At 36.2% G+C, this 22,306-nt stretch overlaps 1 protein-coding gene across 3 annotated transcripts in view; it reads left to right on the plus strand.

Annotated features, from left to right (window-relative positions):
• Positions 1-22,306, plus strand: part of MTX2 (metaxin 2) — a 79,707-nt gene that overhangs the window by 33,575 nt on the left and 23,826 nt on the right. For all 3 annotated transcript variants that reach the window (XM_005675928.3, XM_018065040.1, XM_018065046.1), the window contains one exon: positions 1,107-1,153. In XM_005675928.3, coding sequence (XP_005675985.2) covers positions 1,107-1,153 — 47 coding nt within the window. The remainder of the gene's footprint in view (positions 1-1,106; positions 1,154-22,306) is intronic.

The following is a 22,306-nucleotide window of genomic DNA, read 5'->3' on the forward strand; positions in this document are numbered from 1 at the left end:
CATGGGATTCTTCAGGCAAGAATATTGGAGTGGGTTGCTAATTTCCTCCTTCAGGGAATCTTCTCCACTCAGGAATCAAACCTGCATCTCCTGTGACTTCTGCATTGACAGGTGGATTCTTTACCACTGAACCACCTGGGAAGCCCAGATATATTAAGTACATATCAAATATATCAAAATATATTTACTACAAAAAAGACCCATTGATAATGCAATTTAATGCAAAGAGAACATGAAACATAAAGAAGGAATTCCCTTGTATAATTTGTCTAGATTTTACCTAAACTTGTATGTGCCAGTGTAAACCAACTATTCATGGTCTGTAAGGTGCTTAGTTTATTATTGACTCATTATATTGGCTGCTGTAGACAGTGTAATATGATGTGGTTGCAGGAGTAGTTGGCAGATTTACTGCGCCAAGAGCTGACACAGCAGATTTTTGAAGTCCTGTGGTAAAGTGGGCTCTCAGTAAAAAGGAACTGTTAAAATGTATAGGCTAGGATGGTTCAGGCTCCCTTTAGCAGCTCTTCATATATCATCAGATCACATTATGGACCCCATTTGGGGCTCAGCAGCCTGCTACAGTTGTCAGAAGACTGCAAAGTAATGAAGACTAATAGGCAGCAGCCCTCGTCTTCTAAGCATGGAATTTTTATTGCAGTGAACTTGTCATCTTTCTTTTGTGTGACAGATCTAGACACACTGTGCAATATTAACTGTAAGCTGGTTTTATACGAGTTTGAATGCTTTTACTTTTAAGTAGAGAGGTTTGACAGAGATACTATTTTACTTAATTTTAATGAAAGGGATTATTTCTTAAAAACTTGAAGAAAGCTTTAGTTTTTAAGTGAGCAGTTTTATGTACATATTGCTGATAAAATTTAATAAGTGATCAAATAGATTTAGAGGAAATAGTCTTCATTGTTATTTACATATCATGATACTTTAATCCAAATTATAATCTTGTAACATTGATATAGAACTTCATGATTACGCTTTCTTTTTAGAAATAAGAATAGTTTTTTAAAGTAAAAAGCATTTATAAGTGTATTTTACTTGTTTAATAGTTATGCTTTTGACTCAGACCTTTCGTTGTATTTCTACAGGGGAGCAAATTTTGCTTTCTGACAATGCAGCTTCTCTTGCTGTGCAGGTAAATATGTAAATAATGCAGTATTTTTTTACTTTTTGGTTTTGGCCAAATATGCTAGTATTGATTATTTGGGGTGATTTCTTCATTTATAGGCACAAACCTATTTTCTAACTTACTTGTAAAGATTTATTCACTACGTATTTAAGTGTCACTCTCTCATTGTACTCATTCTAGCCTTAATCCATTTGGTGGTTATGAAGCAGACATATTTTTCTTCAGCGACGCCTTATATATTTATTGATTACATTAGTGCCTATTATCCCCAGACCACTTATTGGATATAATAGCTCTTCGAGTTTTATATCACAGTTGTGTAATCCACAAGATTTGTGGCCCTGTAAACTTTAAACTGCACTATAGGAAGAACAGGATACTTGGGGATTGTTTGCTTTTAAAGAAAAGAGAAATGTTTATGTAGATTATGGAATTACAAATATTGAAACATTTTACATATTTAGCTGCTCTTTGTTTGGTTAGCCTGCATAGTTTGAATCACAAAGAGTGTTTTAACGTGTAGCAACTAAAAGATAATTTAGGAATTTAAGCCAAGCCATTTGTTGGAAATGAGATTGTGAGCTTGAGGACAGGAAGAAAAGAAAGAGGGACTGCTTGTGCTGCATTCTAGGTATGATGCTAGGCACTTGGTCGTCTTGTGTTTTCTTTTTTTTAAACACAACTTGGTATCTTCTGGACTTAATGATTGATCAGTATGTCATTCAGTACATTTTACTTTTAAGTCGGAGAAAGAAGGAAAAGATAGAAGGCAATGTGTTTGAACAATATTTGTATGAGAATGAGTATTTTAAAGTTTCTTTCAAGTTTTTTTACTTCTTTTAGAAGATTTGTATATTTTTACGAAGAATGTAAATTTTATTTACTTACGTTTGTCTTTAGGCACCAGTACTATAACTAGTGTATTTTCTTATGTTAATCTTTGAGAAGCAGAAATTCTCGGTTGGTTATATTTGATAAATGACTATTTTATACTTCCTTTTTGGCAGGGGCATAAGGAAGTTGGAGTTTGTTTAGTTTTCAAATACTAATAATAGTGCCTAGCATATAAAGTATGCTCAGTAAATATTTGTTGAATGAATGGTTTACAAGTGGGGTAGAAGCAGTCTTGCTTGATAACTGATAACACAAGTAAATTATTTGTTATGTATGAAATAGTGTCTTCAGTCTTTATATTTTTGAAAAGATAGCTTCAGGGCACAGTGACTATTTTAGTTGAAGCGCTAATTCTTAACCCTGTTTTAGTCGCCATTTTGGGGATAATTCTTTCAGTCTCGTGAAGCTATGGGATATTTTTCCAGAAAACATTGCAACACACACATAGATACAGACATACCTGGGCAATTCTGCATATGGTATCAGGAGGTTTATTGATCTCCCAGCTGAAGCTCTCTGGGTATCCTTTATGAAAAGCCACTAAAACTAAAGAATATTAGTTTAGGAAGTACTGCAGTAATTTTCACCAGTAGGAATGTTATTTTGGGTAAGAGTAGACTAGTGGTTCTTAGCTGAGGGAGGGTTTCAGACCCCCAGAGAACGTCTGACAGCGTTTAGACATTTCTGATGGTCACAGCTGTTGGGGAGACTGTTTTTGGCATCTGTTGAGTAGATGCCAGGGATTCTGTGAAACAGTGCACGAGACAGTCCCGCCCCAGAAAGAATTATCCCACCCTAAATGTGAATGTGTTAAGAAACCCTAGAATAGATGGCTTAACTAGTTTTTGGCATAAACCAAGATATCAGTATACTGCCGTTAAAAAAATTTAACATTTTAAATAATCTGGAGAAGGCAAGAAAAAAGAAATCTTAGTGTGTACCTTCTTTAGTAATTCTGTTTTTATGGTTCTTATTGATTTGTTTTCTCAACATTCATCTCAAATCTTAGTTGCAATTAAAGCTAAAACCAGAAAATAAGAATCTTTTGAAATGCAGAATTTTGCATAACTGTTTTAATTTTTTGTTATCCTACACATGTCACTTAGATGATGAATTAACCAGCATATATTAAAAATTCTTGGTTTTCTTCAATATTCTTTGACTTGACAGCTGATAGTAGCCATGACTATAAATGTGACTTTTCCAGATATCTGATGTAAACTTTATGGAGTAATTTTCTTCTATATAGTGGATGAGTATCCATTTGGAAGAATCAGTTAAATGTATAAAATTGATCTAACAGTGTGACAGGTATCCATAAGCTGGATATTTCCTAGAAAATACCAGATATTAAGCATTAGATACTTTAGTAGTTAACCACCTAAGCCATCAGGAAATTTAAATTTTACATACCACATAGGCTTTGCATTTATTATGTTCCTGGAACTAAATGGTTAGACTTTTTTTTTTTTTTTGATTAAAGAAACCTCTTTATGATTTCTTTTTTTTAAAATTTTTTTTCTATTTTTTAAATTTTAAAATCTTTAATTCTTACATGCGTTCACAAACATGAACCCCCCTCCCACCTCCCTCCCCATAACATCTCTCTGGGTCATCCCCTTGCACCAGCTCCAAGCATGCTGTATCCTGCATCAGACATAGACTGGCGATTCAATTCTTACATGATAGTATACATGTTAGAATGTCATTCTCCCAAATCATCCTACCCTCTCCCTCTCCCTCTGAGTCCAAAAGTCCATTATACACATCTGTGTCTCTTTCCCTGTCTTGCATACAGGGTCGTCATTGCCATCTTCCTAAATTCCATATATATGTGTTAGTATACTGTATTGGTGTTTTTCTTTCTGGCTTACTTCACTCTGTATAATCGGCTCCAGTTTCATCCATCTCATCAGAACTGATTCAAAAGATTTCAGTTTAAAAGCAAATTAAAAAAAATTTCCCCTATGGCTGTTATTTTTGTCTTAGATTTGCTTTCCTTCTTTCATCCACGAAGTATTGTTGTTACCTGAAGTGTTTGCCTAGTCATAAAATAATCTTGTATGTTGAATATTATGAAATATTAGAGTAATGTGTCCCTCTGGTTCTCACAAGCAGTACTATGTGTGTGTGTGTGTGTGTACACATACATATATATGGCAGGGCGTACATACAGTGTTGCTGCTGCTGCTAAGTCGCTTCAGTCGTGTCCGACTCTGCGTGACCCCATAGACGGCAGCCCACCAGGCTCCCCTGTCCCTGGGATTCTCCAGGCAAGAACACTGGAGTGGGTTGCCATTTCCTTCTCCAATGCATGAAAGTGAAAAGTGAGAGTGAATTCGCTCAGTCGTGTCCGACTCTTAGCGACCCCATGGACTGCAGCCTACCAGGCTCCTCCGTCCATGGGATTTTCCAGGGAAGAGCATTGGAATGGGGTGCCATTGCCTTCTCCGACATACAGTGTTATACATACACAAACATTAGGGAGAGAAATCTTCCATTTCATAGTATTATTTCCACTTTGAAGCTTGTATTGATTGGAAAAGAACTTTGATACAATTCTCTGTTACTATTCTCTATCCCCTAAACCAACTGCCCGATCGATACATAATGTATATAATGTTGCCTACTTATATGTAAGGTGGTGGCCGTTGTTTAGTCACTAAGTCATGTCTGACTCTTGTGACCCCATGGACTGTAGCCTGCTAGGCTTCTCTGTCCATGCAAGAATGGACAGGCAAGAATATTGGAGTGGGTTGCTATTTCCCTCTCCAAGGGATCTTCCTGACCCAGGGATTGAACCAGCTTCTCTTGCGTTGCAGGTGGTCTTCTGCTTTACAAGTGGATTCTTTACCACTAAGCCACCAGGGAAGCCCACTCACATATGTATAATAGTTTAAAATTTTATAGTAGCCACACTAAAAGAAGTAAAAAGAAATGTGAAATCAATTTTAATAAATATATTTTATTTAATATTGTCAAATATTATTTTAACATAATCAATACAAAATTTATTAATGGGATTTTTTCCTTTTTTTTAATGTTAAGGTCAAAATCTGATGTGTATTTTACACATCTCAATTTGTGCCAGCCACATTTCAAGTACTCAATAGCCGTATGTAGCTGACAGCTCTTGTATTGGACAGCACATGTCTAGAAATACTGTATAACCAAATATATATGAACTTCAAAGTTTTCTGCAGAAAATACTTGATTTGATTTTTCCTCAAGAAATTTATGTCTTTACAAATTCAGTATCACGTCTTTTTTAGCAGATTCCACGAGTGAAATGAGTAAATAATCTCTGTTCCGGATACCTCAAACATTACTGTTTGTTTTAAGTTTCCTTATCTTTAAAATGCAGATATAATAGAAGCTGTCCTACTGGATGTCATGAAGGTTGAATGTGTTAAAAAATATATGAAATGTGTATAAACATTAAAGCACTTAGAAAAGCACCTGGGATATTACAGACATATGGTGGTGAATATTGGTTATTTCCTTCTTTCCTGGTTCTTTGACAGAAGTACACATTATCAGTGTCAGCAGCAGGAATGAAAGCTTGGAGGCTTTGTAATACCTAAAGTGATTAAAGCAAATGTTAGGTGTAAGAATTATTTTTGGATGCATTTAAATCTGTATGAACATTAATAATTTTCTAATCATTCTTTCATTGTATGCCTAAAATTTGTTAGTGTAGATTGCTTTAATTCAAACAAAATATTATTTTAATAGTATTTACTAAATAAGGCCTGTTTTAGAATTAAGTATTGAATGCTTTTGTTGTTGAAGGCACTCTTTTTAAAGAGCTTTTCTGAGAGACATCTTATTCAATCATTACCATGACCCAAGTGTATGGTACTTGTTATTAAGCTCATTTTTATTTATTTTTTTTTTTAATTTTTTTATTTTTTTTAAATTTTAAAATCTTTAATTCTTACATGCGTTCCCAAACATGAACCCCCCTCCCACCTCCCTCCCCACAACATCTCTCTGGGTCATCCCCATGCACCTGCCCCAAGCAAGCTGCACCCTACGTCAGACATGGACTGGCGATTCAATTCTTACATGACAGTATACAAGTTAGAATTCCCATTCTCCCAAATCATCCCACCCTCTCCCTCTCCCTCTGAGTCCAAAAGTCCGTTATACACATCTGTGTCTTTTTTCCTGTCTTGCATACAGGGTCGTCATTGCCATCTTCCTAAATTCCATATATATGTGTTAGTATACTGTATTGGTGTTTTTCTTTCTGGCTTACTTCACTCTGTATAATTGGCTCCAGTTTCATCCATCTCATCAGAACTGATTCAAATGAATTCTTTTTAACGGCTGAGTAATACTCCATTGTGTATATGTACCACAGCTTTCTTATCCATTCATCTGCTGATGGACATCTAGGTTGTTTCCATGTCCTGGCTATTATAAACAGTGCTGCGATGAACATTGGGGTACATGTGTCTCTTTCAATTCTGGTTTCCTCCGTGTGTATGCCCAGAAGTGGGATTGCTGGGTCATAAGGTAGTTCTATTTGCAATTTTTTAAGGAATCTCCACACTGTTCTCCATAGTGGCTGTACTAGTTTGCATTCCCACCAACAGTGTAGGAGGGTTCCCTTTTCTCCACACCCTCTCCAGCATTTATTGCTTGCAGATTTTTGGATCGCACAAAGACAGACATATAGATCAATGGAACAAAATAGAAAGCCCAGAGATAAATCCACACACTTATGGACACCTTATCTTTGACAAAGGAGGCAAGAATATACAATGGAGTAAAGACAATCTCTTTAACAAGTGGTGCTGGGAAAACTGGTCAACCACTTGTAAAAGAATGAAACTAGATCACTTTCTAACACCGCACACAAAAATAAACTCAAAATGGATTAAAGATCTAAATGTAAGATCAGAAACTATAAAACTCCTAGAGGAGAACATAGGCAAAACACTCTCAGACATAAATCACAGCAGGATCCTCTATGATCCACCTCCCAGAATTCTGGAAATAAAAGCAAAAATAAACAAATGGGATCTAATTAAAATTAAAAGCTTCTGTACAACAAAGGAAAATATAAGCAAGGTGAAAAGACAGCCTTCTGAATGGGAGAAAATAATAGCAAATGAAACAACTGACAAACAACTAATCTCAAAAATATACAAGCAACTTCTGCAGCTCAATTCCAGAAAAATAAACGACCCAATCAAAAAATGGGCCAAAGAACTAAATAGACATTTCTCCAAAGAAGACATACGGATGGCTAACAAACACATGAAAAGATGCTCAACATCACTCATTATTAGAGAAATGCAAATCAAAACCACAATGAGGTACCACTTCACACCAGTCAGAATGGCTGCGATCCAAAATCTGTAAGCTCATTTTTAAATATGTGGAAACCGAAGTGCAGGAAAAGTCTGGCTAAGGTCATAGAGCCCATAAATTGTGGAGGTAAAAAGATACCAGCAGCATTGGCTGAGTGCCTGCTACATGCTAATCACTGTGCTAAGCATTTAATTCTTAGGAACTCACTTAATCCTTATAATAAGTGTATGAAGTTAGTGCTGTTAAAAATCCCCCTTCTGCAGATAATACTGATAGAACAACAATAATAACTGTAGCTAAAATTTACACCGTACTTACTCCATGTGCCAGGTCTTATTATATATACTTTAGGTATCATAGATAATCCTCATATGCAGCCACCATATGAGGTAAGAAGCATTATTATTATCATTTTACAGATTAGGAAGTAGAGGCAGAAAAGTTAAGCAGTTGGCCCAAACTTATATAATTAGTACTCAACAGAGCTGGAGTGCAAACTCAGGGAGTCTGGGTCAAGTCTATGCTTGTTAACACTTCGCTGCATACCAGTTAAGTGTGTGATACAGATCTTTTGAGTTTTATCTAGATGAACTGAACTTAATTCAAAAATCATTTCTGACATTTCCTAGCAGATTATATATAACAATTTATGAATTACATTAAGACATGAAAGCTATATTGCAGCTTTTGGATTTCTAAAATGTGATGAAGGTAGTCTTACCTATATTATGGGTTATTAGGAAGTTCAAATTAGGTAATAAATGGGAAATTCTTTTGAAAGAGGTGAAAGCAGTATAATTACAAGATGATGTTGAATGCTGAATTAGTGCCTATTTTTCAAGGATTGTGCATATTTTGTGAATGTCTGTATAATTTATTTCTAGTAAGTTTATTAGAAAGAATAGGATTACAAAATTCTACTGTAGAAAGGATTTTGTTTAGTATATATGAAGCCAATTTAAAAAGAAAGCTGTTTCTCTTTTTTGTATGGCTTAATCTGAATAGTGTAAAAGTTTAATTATTGAATTTATTTTTTAGACACCTGTCTCAAATTGATTATTAGAATGCTGCATGAAAAAGTAGCCTTACTTTTTACTTGTGCAGTTTTTACTTATTTCCAGTAAGAATAACATTTAAGCTCAGGTTAAGGGAAATGTCCCTATTTTACTTAATATTCTTATTTTTTCCTATCCTTTGTGAATAAATACTTAATCTCTAAAAATGAAAGGGAACACAACAGAAAAACACTGTATTTTTTCTGTTGAATGTGTTTTAGTCATTTAAAAAGTCAGCATTTTTATAGGCTGCATTAATACTGGACCACAGACACTAATGTGTTAGATATGCTGATAAATAGCGGACACTTGCTTTTTCCTTTTTTGCAAATGATGCCTTTTAGGTGGACATATTAATTTGAGGTTAAATGGTAATATCCTGATGTTGTGATTGGGGGAGAGCAGAAGAGAGGAGTATCTCTTTTCTTTGAGACTGCAGGTCAGTTGTGTGGGGAAACAACTGTGGTTAAGAACTTACAGCCCTGTAAACTTGTTGTATCATTCAGATGGTCACAGTGGACAACTTACCTGCAGAATTTTAGAGGAAATTATTTTGAATTTTCAGTTTGGTTTAATACATTTTTTGGTTTGCTGGTTGTATGCAGTTTCTAAGTGTCAGTTTAAACCTGATATAAATATAACAGGTAGGAATTCACCAGTGCAATTATTTTAATAGAGAAGTAATAGAATATTATTTTATGTAAAACATTTTAAAATTGATGTAACTTTCTTAAAATTTCATAAAGGAAATTAGTTTTAGTTTCCTAAGGTATGTTTATCCTTTCCACTTTGATCATTTTCCGCAAAATGAGGCTCCTGTGTTCCCTTTCAGGATGAGGAGAAGGAAAGCTAAGGGGTGGAGAGAATTCAGTGCATCCTTTTCAGTATTCTAAAATGAGCAAAATGCAGGCTGCAGATGTTTCCTTGATTTAAATTCTTCAGATTGAATGTTACATTAGGTTACCTTTTTAATCTCAGAAGTATTACAAAGTATTTTGGTGATATATGCTTTTAGCACCTGTAATGATTTAAATGTACAAAATGTGACCTTTAAAAAAGATAACTGTGAGCTTATATTGCACATAGAATTTAGCAGATTAAGAAAACTCTCAGTATTAATCCCTCAACACATAAATAGTGTGGTATATGTAAAACATTTAAATTGGTCTTACGAAATTTGTGAAAATGAAGTATATTCAAAACAGAATTAGATGGGTATTAGGGTTGTCATTATTAGTAATTAGTGAAATAATGTAAAATGGTTACATAGAGTAATAGTTTGCTAATATCAGTATCTACCTAACTTAGCAAAAAATTTACATTCCTGTAGTTTTGAGAGATTACAAATTAGAATATCAACCATAGACTTTTTCTGTTTAAGAAGTAAACAGCAAGCAGAATTTTAAAATTTGTTGCTGTTAAACAGAACAATAAAGACATAGCAGTAAGATGAAAAAAATGACAGTCTATTTTCTTAAACAGAAAAAGGCTAGAATTCTTCATTATTAGATATACAGTATCAACATAATCAATCTAGCAGCATTATATTTGAGCTGAAAATACACTTAAATTTGAGGTCATACACTACCCCATGTGAGTGAAACATCTTTCATATAGTTCTAAGATGAAATTACCCTTGAATGAATAGCATCTTCATTTATCTTCAAACCTCTTCTGTGCTTTTAGTGAATCTACTCTTTCAACATTCTACAAGAATTACATTATACCATTATACCAGAGTATTTCTGCAGTGTGAAATAGATTGGTTTGGAAAATGAACCTGGCTTTGCTATAAATTACATTCCCAGGTACAAAGGAATTTGTTATTTTATCTAAAATAGTCACAAATATAATTAAGGTCTTAATTTATGTTAAACTACAAATGTGACTATTGCTTTAACTGGATTAGGAACTTAATCTGTCACTTTAAGAATGATACCTAACACTTTTCATTTGTAACCTTTAGATACATTATTTCAATTATAGGGTCTACAGCTGTTTGATGTAAAAAATGAATTATTTTAAAATTCGTTCTTAATTTTAAAACATGTCTCTTAGTAAGGTGGAAAATAATTCTTCAGTTGTTGTCATAGATTTTCCTTTATGTCCTGGTGAAACAAGATATGAATTAAAATTTGGAATCATTTTAATTTTGTGCCCTGAAAATGGCATTGCATGATTTAGAAGAGTCCTTGGTGAGTTCTTACCTAAAATATTTCAAATTTAATTGTGAAATGAATAGAAGCTTTGTCCTAAAGAGGAAAACCTGAGGTCTGCTGTCTGTGGATAACTGGTAACGGATGAACTGAAAATGGATTTTCTCTGTTTAGAATTTGGATAATTTTCTAAATTTTAAATTTATGTACATTTAGAAACTATGTTTATAATCCCTTAAATTCCACAGTGTTAAGCAGTGTAAAGCAGTGTAATAAGTTTTAAAAACTTATTAAAGACAATTCTTTAAAATTTTGAGTTATTTTAATGTTTTTATTGGCAAGCAATGTTGATTTTTTGCTTAAGTGCAATTAAAGAATATTGTTTTGTATTTAATTTATAAGACAAATATTCCTTCTGTTTTGGGGCTAAAGAAGAGGAAGGAAATTAATTGTGTTGTTCATTGGTAAATGATTCATTATTGAATTTATCATTAGGTTAAAAAATGAAATGAATACATTTTATATTGCTGCCATCTACCACTTAGTTTATCCTAAGAATTTTAAATTTGGTGGGTTTGTTGTTGTTGTTGTTATTGTTATTTCTCTCAGTTGGAATATTTATTTTATCTGTGAATCACGGAACTTCACAACATCCATAGGAGCTTAGAAAAAAGTAGTTTCTTGTCATTAGGCCCAGATTGTTTGCTGAATGCCAGTTATGTGAGTGGTATTGTATTAGGTTCTTGGGTTCCAGGAGTTGCTTCTGGGTCTTTAACTACTTTATAACTCTTTTACTTAAATTTTGACTCGACAATTTACGTTTACTTATATTTAGTTCTGACAGGGAAAGTTTATACCTTTTCCTGTTATGGTCGTCTTTTTGTTGCTTTCTTTCGGAACTTGATTTTTTCCTACAGCTGTCAGGTACAGATGTATCTAAACTTGAGTCAGATACTCCAAGAGTGGTATTCAGGTGAGAGTTGTGTTAATTAGGAAGGTCCTCTTTTATGTGATCTGTCTCATATGTGCTCCCAGTAGCATTTCTTGTTTTTGGTAACAAAGTTTCTCTGTTTAAAAGTTTTTGTGTGTATTGAATTGTAGTTTCTGATGATTTCTGGATAGCTAATTTTTTAAAAAGTTGAATTCCTGTTACTGTTTTTCTAAAACATTACTTGTTTAAATACCTCTGAATTTAATAGGAATCACATTGATCTTTTTAATGCAGTGAGCTTTGGTACCATAAAATCATGAAATGCTAATCTGTGTTGTAGCTTACTAGTTTTCTGTGAACTTGGGTTTATTTTTATGGATATCTGTGTCTTGTTTAGTAAGCAAATGTTTGTTGAGAATCTATGGTGTGCTGAGGTTAAAGTAGTGAACAGGGTAGGCATGGTCAGTTTGCACTAATGGAGCTAATGTTCTGGAGGGGGAGGCCTTTTATCAGTTTCATCAGCATGTGTGACTTTGAAAAGTTATTTGTAAAGTAGAAGTTTATGTCAGTATTAAAATATCTTCATTCTTATTTTTGCTTTGTTGAATCGAGTGTGTATTGTATAGGCTTTTGGTTATATTCTGTTTATATCTACTTAGAGGTTTTTATCTTAGTATACAGTTTTTCTATTTTGATTATAAATAGTTACTGTATATAATTATTATTTATTTACCCTCTTCTCTTAAGGAGATGTTAATAGGTAAAGTTTTCTTTTGAAATCACCAAGGTTAAAAAGTCTTTTTTTCCCACAGATAGATCTATGAGAATTTATTTTACTAATATTATTACTACTAATTTTAATAATAATATATTTATTAAAATCCTGTGTGCCAGCTGGTGTGTAAAGTGTTTCACATCCAACCCCTCAGTTCATCTGCCTAATAAATTGTCTTCCTTTTAGAAATGGGGAAGCTTATGAGGTAAAGAAACTTTCTCAGACTAACACAGGTGTCAAGATTCTACTCTGAGATGGCTCACTGGGAGGCTTCTGCTCTGTTACCTCTTATTGTTCTGTATAGACTCTGAAAAGACTAATGCAGAGGTTTCCATTGTTTTAAGACACTCTAGTCTTCCACTTAAACAGCTTGCTTCTTAAATCTCTACTCTGTTAGGATCCATTAGGTTCTGCTGGGGCACTTAACCAGTGACAGGAGTGGGAGTGTGCTGATAGTAGCCCGGTTATAAGAGTGCTATGGCTTATGAGTCAGCAACAGCAAGTCAGAGTACTTTAAATGATGATAAGGACAGCATCTCAATGAGCGAGCATCTTCCCTGTGCAGATGCAGCAACAAGGGTGGGCCTGTTGTTGGCTGGCTGTGTTTCCATTCGACCAGGGTTGAGCCCTTTTCACCATTTCATAAACTGAGTATTTTTAACTATCTTACCAGATGCCTTGCCACCATGTTACTGAAGGATTGCTGTTATAGAATCCGTCTGTATTCCTGATGCTTGTCAATGTATGGCAAAACCAATACAGTATTGTAAAGTAAAATAAAGTAAAAATAAAAATTAAAAATAAAAAAATAAATAAAATAAATAAATTTATTTATTGAAGTGTGGTTGATTTGTGGGCTTCCCCAGTGGCTCAGTGGGTAAAGAGTCTTCCTGCAGTACAGGAGACACAGGTTTGATCCCTGGGTCGGGAAGATCCCCTGGAGAAGGAAATGGCAACCTGCTCCAGTATTCTTGCCTGAAAAACCCCACAGCCAGAGGAGCCTGACGGGCTACAGTCCAAAGGGTTGCAGAGAATCAGACACAACTAAGCATGAAGGCATGGCATAGTTGATTTACAATGTGTTCATTTCTATTGTACAGCAGAGTGATTCAGTTATGTGTATATATGTATATATTCTTTTTCTTTTTCCATTATGGTTTATCACAGGATATTGAATATAGTTCCCTATGCTATAGAGTAGGACCTTATTGTTTGACCTTATTGTTTATCCATTCTGTATATAATAGTTACATCTGTTAATCCCAAACTCCTAATCGATACTCCACTCCTTGCCTCCAACCCGTTGTCAACCACAAATCTGTCCTCTGCTGCTGCTGCTAAGTTGCTTCAGTCGTGTCCAACTCTGTGCAACCCCGTAGACGGTAGCCCACCAGGCTCCCCTGTCCCTGGGATTCTCCAGGCAGGAACACTGGAGTGGGTTGTATTTCCTTCTCCAGTGCATGAAAGTGAAAAGTGAAAGTGAAGTCGCTCAGTTGTGTCCGACTCTTTGAGACCCCATGGACTGCAGCCTACCAGGGTCCTCCGTCCATGGGATTTTCCAGGCAAGAGTACTGGAGTGGGGTGCCATTGCCTTCTCCAATCTGTCCTCTATTGCCATTCTTTTATCTGCAGCGTGTGTTAGGTTTTTCCCCAACATGTGAGCTGCTAGTTTTATAATCTAATCAAAGTAGTTTCATTGTTATCTACAATAGCAACTTTTGAATATAGGATTTAAGATATTTGTAAAGGTCAAATTGATTGGTAACAGACTGTCCTTATTTCCTTAGACTCTTGGCCTTAATTTTAATTGTATGTAAATGAAATGTATTTTATTCCTCAGAGTTATTTTTTTTTATAAAGTATCTGAGCTGTAGTTCCCAAAAGATATGATTCAGAAGTAATTATTGAAGAAATAGAGTTTAAAATCTTCGTTGAATATCATAGGTGTCATCTTCTGGAACTGTTTCAAGAATTTCTCTTAAGTTCCCCATGAATGCTATTTCTAAAAAATTTTAGAGTTAAGAAAAATGTATAACCTTTTTATCTTTACTTTTCCCTTTTTTGTAATAGCAGTTGGTGACATATATCCTTTTTAGCTTGGAATTAGAAATTTTGGAGTTGCTGCTCATGTTAGTGGGTATTTGAGTTCCTGTGATTTGATTACATGGATGAAGTTGCTAGGAGCATCCTTGTATGTTACTGGCTCTATGCCTCCTTCATTTTTGGTATATTTCTGAAAAGGGGGATTGTTGGCTGATAGAGTAGGCATAACCCACTCCAGTGCTCTTACCTGGAGAATCCCAGGGACGGGGGATCCTGGTGGGCTGCTGTCTATGGGGTCGCACAGAGTCGGACATGACTGAAGTGACTTAGCAGCAGCAGAGTAGGCTTCTGCTTGGTAGTCAGTATTACTAAACAGATCAAAGTGACTCATTTATACTCCCACCAGCAATGTATGGGAGGCCTATCACACAAAAAATGTATACTGTCCCACCTTACCCCAAATCCTGATACCCAGAGACAATATCTTTTAGTTCTTTTAGCTGCATTTTTTCCCTTGGTTATTTACTGCTATAATTTCAAAGTAAGATGTTTGTGTTCCTGTTGGGGTCCTTTAATGGACCAGAACCTGGTGGTCTGGAGTCGACAATAAGAAAGTAAAAGAGCCAGAGGGAGAGAGAGAGAGCGAGGGAAAGAAAGACAGACATGGGGACCCAAGCTCTGATGGAGCATAGGTGTTTTAATGATGTTTCTGTGAGTATATATAGGCTGTTGTACAAGAAATTTCTTTTGACAATGATAAAGATGAGAAAACCAAACGTACAGCAGCTGTTACCAAGGGAACAAGGGATTAATAATGGTCACAAGGTCAGGAGACAATCCATATCTCAAGAAAGAGACTAAGCAGTTATGTGGTAAGGAGAATGTTTACTGAAGGAGATTCAAGCCTGTCTCATCCTATGACCTCAGTCCTGGGAGCGGCTTGCCGTTCCACTGGTTTCTGGCAACAGAAACAAATAAGGAACAGAGGATTTATGAGAAACAGCACATAGGAATCCTCCTGTTAAACATTCCCTGACAATTCCCCCTTATTTATTTATAATATTTGTAAAAAGGGTTCTCACCTTTTGAGTTTGTTTACTTTTAACAATTTTTGCATGAAGACAATAGTAAACGACAAATATAATTGTCAAGACAATCACCAAAATTAGAGTTCCAGACCCGATGCTGTGAGTAATGCTTTGAAACCATCTGACTGGGTCTAGCCCAGAAGATTAATCACCTAGTTGTTCAGCTAAAGTTTTCAACTTAGTGGAAGAGGACAGATTTCTAGAAGAGGTTTCAAAGATTTCTTTCTGTGATAATGAGTCATTATCATGTATGTTTTGTAAATGAAATTTGATTTGTTCCCAGTTGTAGGCGCTATTACTGAATTGAACAGGAGTAACAAAATTGAGTAGAATTCCAATCACATTTTAGCATCACCTGTTTTTGTACATCTATTAATTAATCTCCAGCCCATTTGATGGCTGTCTTTAGTTCCTGTATTTCATCTTGAATATCCTCATCTATCTGAGCCTTAGTGGCCCACATAGTAAGAGCATCTTTAGTCCAATTTTGGATAAAATTCTGTTTGAATTGAGGTTTGAAAAGCAACACCAGTGACAGCATCAGTGGTGCAAATAGCTATTAATCCCAGAATGCCAAAAATCACCCATCCAATGAATCGTTTAGATCGCCGGAGGAATTTAGTAAGTAACTGGGAAGCAAGTCCAGCCATGGGACCTTCTTTCCAGGGCCGCTGGAGATTTATTGGTAATCACAGACTATGTCAAGATCAAAGAATCAAAAGGGATTCATTTCTTAAGGAAACAAGAGTTTAGACAAGTATATAATTTGCAATATATACAAGTTACAGAAAGTAAAGTCTTATTGAATTGTAAACTTCCTATAGCTAGAACAAAAGGAAGGGGAACACAAGCTTGTATGAAATATGATTGATTATAACAAAAGAAAGAAATAGTTTCTTTCCATAATGAACAAAATAGTTTCTATGACTATGATTGGTCCCTGTGAAATCTCCAGTCCAAGTCCCAAGTTCTTTGGTGCTCCCAGCAAGTTTCCAGATGTCCCATTGTTCAGGCCCAATCTTTTTATCAAGGGTGATTCCAGGACAGGGCCACCCAAGAAGCCACCCAACATCAAGCCACCCAAGAAGCCCTTTGTCATGGTAACGCTCCATTGTAGTGTTCAGTTCAGTTCAGTTCAGTCGCTCAGTCCTGTCCGACTGTTTGCAACCCCATGAATCGCAGCACTCCAGGCCTCCCTGTCCATCACCAACTCCCAGAGTTCATTCAGACTCATGTCCATTGAGTCAGTGATACCATCCAGCCATCTCATCCTCTGTCGTCCCCTTCTCATCCTGCCCCCATACCCTCCCAGCATCAGAGTCTTTTCCAATGAGTCAACTCTTCGCATGAGGTGGCCAAAGTACTGGAGCTTCAGCTTTAGCATCTTTTCCTCCAAAGAAATCCCAGGGCTGATCTCCTTCAGAATGGACTGGTTGGATCTCCTTGCAGTCCAAGGGACTCTCAAGAGTCTTCTCCAACACCACAGTTCAAAAGCATCAATTCTTCGGCGCTCAGCTTTCTTCACAGTCCAACTCTCACATCCATACATGACCACAGGAAAAACCATAGCCTTGACTAGACGGACCTTTGTTGGCAAAGTAATGTCTCTGCTTTTCAGTATGCTATCTAGGTTGGTCATAACTTTTCTTCCAAGGAGTAAGCATCTTTTAATTTCATGGCTGCAGTCACCATCTGCAGTGATTTTGGAGCCCAAAAAGATAAAGTCTGACACTGTTTCCACTGTTTCTTTGGAACCAGTCTGTGTAGTGTTAGTAACCTTCTAAGCTACTTGACCTTTCTCTTGAGAAACCTATATACAGGTCAGGAAGCAACAGAACTGGACGTGGAACAACAGACTGATTCCAAATAGGAAAAGGAGTACATCAAGGCTGTATATTGTCACCGTGCTTATTTAACTGATATGCAGAGTACATCATGAGAAACGCTGGGCTGGAGGAAGCACAAGCTGGAATCAAGATTGCCGGGGGAAATATCAATAACCTCAGATATGCAGATGACACCACCCTTATGGCAGAAAGTGAAGAGGAGCTAAAGAGCCTCTTGATGAAAGTAAAAGAGGAGAGTGGAAAAGTTGGCTTAAAGCTCAACATTCAGAAAACGAAGATCATGGCATCTGATCCCATCACTTCATGGGAAATCGATGGGGAAACAGTGGAAACAGTGTCAGACTTTATCTTTTTGGGCTCCAAAATCACTGCAGATGGTGACTGCAGCCATGAAATTAAAAGACGCTTAGTCCTTGGAAGAAAAGTTATGACCAATCTAGATAGCATACTGAAAAGCAGAGATATTACTTTGCCAACAAACGTCCATCTAGTCAAGGCTATGATTTTTCCATGTATGGATGCGAGACTTGGACTGTGAAGAAAGCTGAGTGCCAAAGAGTTGATGCTTTTGAACTGTGGTGTTGGAGAAGACTCTTGAGAGTCCCTTGGACTGCAAGGAGATCCAACCAGTCCATTCTAAAGGAAATCGGTCCTGGGTGTTCATTGGAAGGACTGATACTAAAGCTGAAACTCCAGTACTTTGGCCACCTCATGCAAAGAGTTGACTCATTGGAAAAGACTCTGATGCTGGGAGGGTATGGGGGCAGGAGGAGAAGGGGATGACAGAGGATGAGATGGCTGGATGGCATCACCGACTCTATGGACATGAGTTTGAGTAAACTCTGGGAATTGGTGATGGACAGGGAGGCCTGGCATGCTGTGATTCATGGGGTCACAAAGACTCGGATACGACTGAGTGACTGAACTTAACTGATGCTGCTTGAGTAGCATAGTCACACATAGTGTTGTTAATATCATCTGAGCAGTTAGATACCCACATACCATGGGTCCCCAATCAACAATGGTGTAATTGGCCATAAACATTAATTTCCTTGATTTAGCTTGACATTTATCCCAATAAACAGGGGTATATTTAAATTTTTCTTAAGTAAACCTCTTACACTTTACCTTTTGTCGTTTGCCTAGAGTGTTGGTAGTATTGACATGGTTTTTATAAAAGGACAGGGCAGTAAACAGTCCAAGCAATGTGTGGAAGTTCCTTTTTGGAGGCAGGATGAAAGCCCATGTTTGTCGACTAACATTAATACATAATTTTGTTGGGCCCATGCATAAAGGAAGGATTTCATAGCCTAGAGAAATGTTAATTAGTCTTCTTTCTTCCTCAGAATGAGAGGGCCCCTCCAGGCTCCAAGGAGGGGGCACATGTGTTGAGTCATTAGTGGATATGATTGGTCCTATATCTGTCCATTCTATAACCTACAATAAAAGGGGGTAGGGGTGAGGTATATAAGCCTAGTAAGTGTGATCAGTCAAGTCAGCCTGAGTGGGGGAAGCAAAGGCAAGCAAAGCAAGCATAGCGAAAAAATATTTTCAGGATTCTGAGGCATTCCTTGTTGAGAAATCAGATTTTCAGCTTGATTAGTAAGGGTTTTTATCTGTCCCCAAGTAGGGAGATCATAAGGTCTATGACGTCGAGTGCGGTGTTTTTTGGAAATTCTTAAAGCCGCCATGGCTTGTATTGGAATTTCTTCCTCTTGGGGTTTTCGTTGTTTCGTCTCTAGTTTGAATGCTGGGGGCCCCCTTAGGTTGAATCTTCCGGAGAGGAAGCCATGTGAGTTCGTTGGATCCATCTGGAGAAATACAAGCATACCCCTTTCCCTGTAAGATTAGTTTCCTAGATTTCCATTGATTAGTTAACCTGTCTTGATACCAAATAGGCAAAGGAAGGGAGGTGTCCTTCAATGTCTCGAAATGTTTTTCTGCTTTTGTCAAAATATCTCCTTGCAGTAAGTTTAAAAAATTTAAAACAAATGAAGCTATATTGACAATAGTTATAGGCTTAAAGAATATATTGCGTTGGAATCTAGTGAAGTCTGCTCTGGATAAGGAAGATAGAAGTGTTCCTGTGTATTCTCCCTTACTTAATTTTTTATTTGTAGTTTCACTGTGTAATGTGTTTGTTTAGTTATGTCTTGTGTCTGTGGATTGTAAGGAATGTCTTTAATCTGTTTAATAGAGAATGAATGTAAAAATTGTTGGAAGTGCTTAGAAATATAGGCAGGGCCATTGTCTGTTTTTATAGAATTAGGTGTTCTCATTATTGTAAAGTAAGCTAACAGGTGGGTTATAACACATTGTGTAGTTTTACCTCGGAGAGGTGTGGCCCATATAAAAGAGGAATTTTTATCTATCGAGACATATAAGAAGGAAGAGGAAGAAAGTTCAGGGCAATGAGTTACATCAATTTGCCATAAAATTCTCTTTCATTTGTCATAAACCTTTTTTATATTTTTGTATTCATCATTTACTTTCATGCATTGGGGAAGGAAATGGCAACCCACTCCAGTGTTGTTGCCTGGAGAATCCCAGGGACGGGGGAGCCTGGTGGGCTGCCGTCTATGGGGTCGTACAGAGTCGTACATGACTGAAGCGACTTAGCATAGCATTCATCATTTTATTTGCTATTTCTTATATCTTTTTATTGAAAACATATATCTTTTCTTTAGCAACTATGAAGTGTCTTGTATATTAGCATTTTATAGATGGGTGAATATATTTATTATATTACATTATATATTATATATGTTTTATTATATATATATTTATTAATAGTCTAACATCTCTTTAGTTTTTCTGTAAGAAAAACTTTTTGTAAGATGAAGTTAGTATTCAGTAATTAATGTTTTAAAATCTTAGTTTATTTGGAAATGACCTAGCTATTTAATAAACTTTTATCATTTAGTTTAGTACAATTCTAGAAATTCAAGTTAGGCTAATGCAGGGAGATCCAACCAGTCCATTCTGAAGGAGATCAGCCCTGGGATTTCTTTGGAAGGAATGATGCTAAAGCTGAAACTCCAGTACTTTGGCCACCTCATGCAAAGAGTTGACTCATTGGAAAAGACTCTGATACTAGGAGGGATTGGGGGCAGGAGGAGAAGGGGATGACAGAGGATGAGATAGCTGGATGGCATCACCGACTCGATGGACATGAGTTTGAGTCAACTCTGGGAGTTGGTGATGGACAGGGAGGCCTGGCATGCTGCGATTCATGGGGTTGCAAAGAGTCGGACATGACTGAGCGACTGAACTGAACTGAACTGAGGTACAATAAAAGTATTATATAATGTTAATGATTTAAGACATGAGTTAATTAGATTAGCAAACAATTATATTTAAATTCTATTCATGTTTAAATAAACATGTTTAATATTGAATATTTTTCAGTGCATGTGAACTTGAATTTATCAGTAGAGCTCATTGACTTCATATTATCCAAAAACAAAGACATACATTGAGACATAGATAATTTTAGGCAGACAGATACAGGTTTCTGCTTGAAATTTAAAATATCTTTTATATGTGTGTGTGTGTGTATATATATATATATATACACACACACACACACAGATTTTTTTTTTCTGAGTTCCACCAATTTCTGTATGGCTGGAGTCCCAGATAGAGTGGGCTGTGTATCCCAAGCACATGATAAGAGTTAACTTTAGGTTTTTTTCTTAGGCCTGTTTTTGTTTCCCAGGCAGAATTGGAGCGCCAAAAAAGTATTTTAACAAGTTAACCTTTTCCTAACTGCACGTGTAAGAAGATCTAGTTTTGCAATTTCAAGAAAGATTTTATTTTAATCAGTTTTCTCTGGAGTCTAAAGAATATCATGGCCATTCAGTGTCAAAAATATCATTCCTCTTTTTTGCAGTTACAGTATATTATTAATGATATATGCATGCGGGAATTGCTGTCACATTAAATGTAAAGCCTTGGCTACAAAATTGTGACAAATAGGACTGTTAAGCATACCTTGAGTAACACAGTCTATTGAAATCTTTTATGAGGCCTGATATGATTAGAATAAGGGAGAGAGAAAGTGAATCTCTCCTGGTCTAAAGGGTGTAAAGGTATATTTAAAAAAGCAATCTTGTAAATAAGTAATAATAATGTGCCAATTTTGAGGAATAGTAGTAGGTGATGGGATCCCTGGCTGTAATGCACCCATAGGTTTCATAGTTGCATTAACTTTTCTAAGGTCTGTTAAGAGATGCCATTTGTTAGATTTCTTTTTTATAACAAAAATAGAGTTTCAAGGAGAGCAAGTTTCCTCAATATGTTTTAATTCTAATTGTGTGTCTGTAAGTTCTTTAGTAGCCTATAATTTTCTTTCGTAAGGGGTCATTGCTCTGTCCAAATAGGCTCGTCATTCTTCAAAGTTATTTTAATAATTGCTTTGTTTGTTAAATGAGCAGTGGCCCTCAGGAAAAATGTGAAATGTATATCTGAGTTTGCCGTTGCATAAGTAAGTCCTTTCCTATTAGATTAAGGGGTGCATCTATCACATAAGGTCTTAATGTTGCAGGCTTGCCTTTTGGTCCCTTCACATGGGTAGATTTGAACATTTTGATTAATTTCTTGTACTTTGGTTTGAGAAATTCCTGCAATTTGGCAAGAGACTTTTTTGTATAGGCCAGGATTTGGGCCATAAGTGTTTGGAAATAATAGTAATATTAAGACTAGATCCAGTGTTGAGGAGACCAGCAAATCTTTTACCATTAATTTTGATATTTATATTTAAGAAGAGGTGGCAAGAATACACAGAAGAACTGTACAAAAAAGATCTTCACGACCCAGATAATCATGATGATGTGATCACTAATCTAGAGCCAGACATCTTGGAAGGTGAAGTCAAGTGGGCCTTAGAAAGCATCACTACAAAGAAAGCTACTGGAGGTGATGGAATTCCAGTTGAGCTGTTTCAAATCCTGAAAGATGATGCTGTGAAAGTGCTGCACTCAGTATGCCAGCAAATTTGGAAAACTCAGCAGTGGCTACAGGACTGGAAAAGGTCAGTTTTCATTCCA

The sequence above is a fragment of the Capra hircus genome, chromosome 2, assembly GCF_001704415.2.
Source record: "Capra hircus breed San Clemente chromosome 2, ASM170441v1, whole genome shotgun sequence".
Classification (NCBI taxonomy): Eukaryota; Metazoa; Chordata; class Mammalia; order Artiodactyla; family Bovidae; genus Capra; species Capra hircus.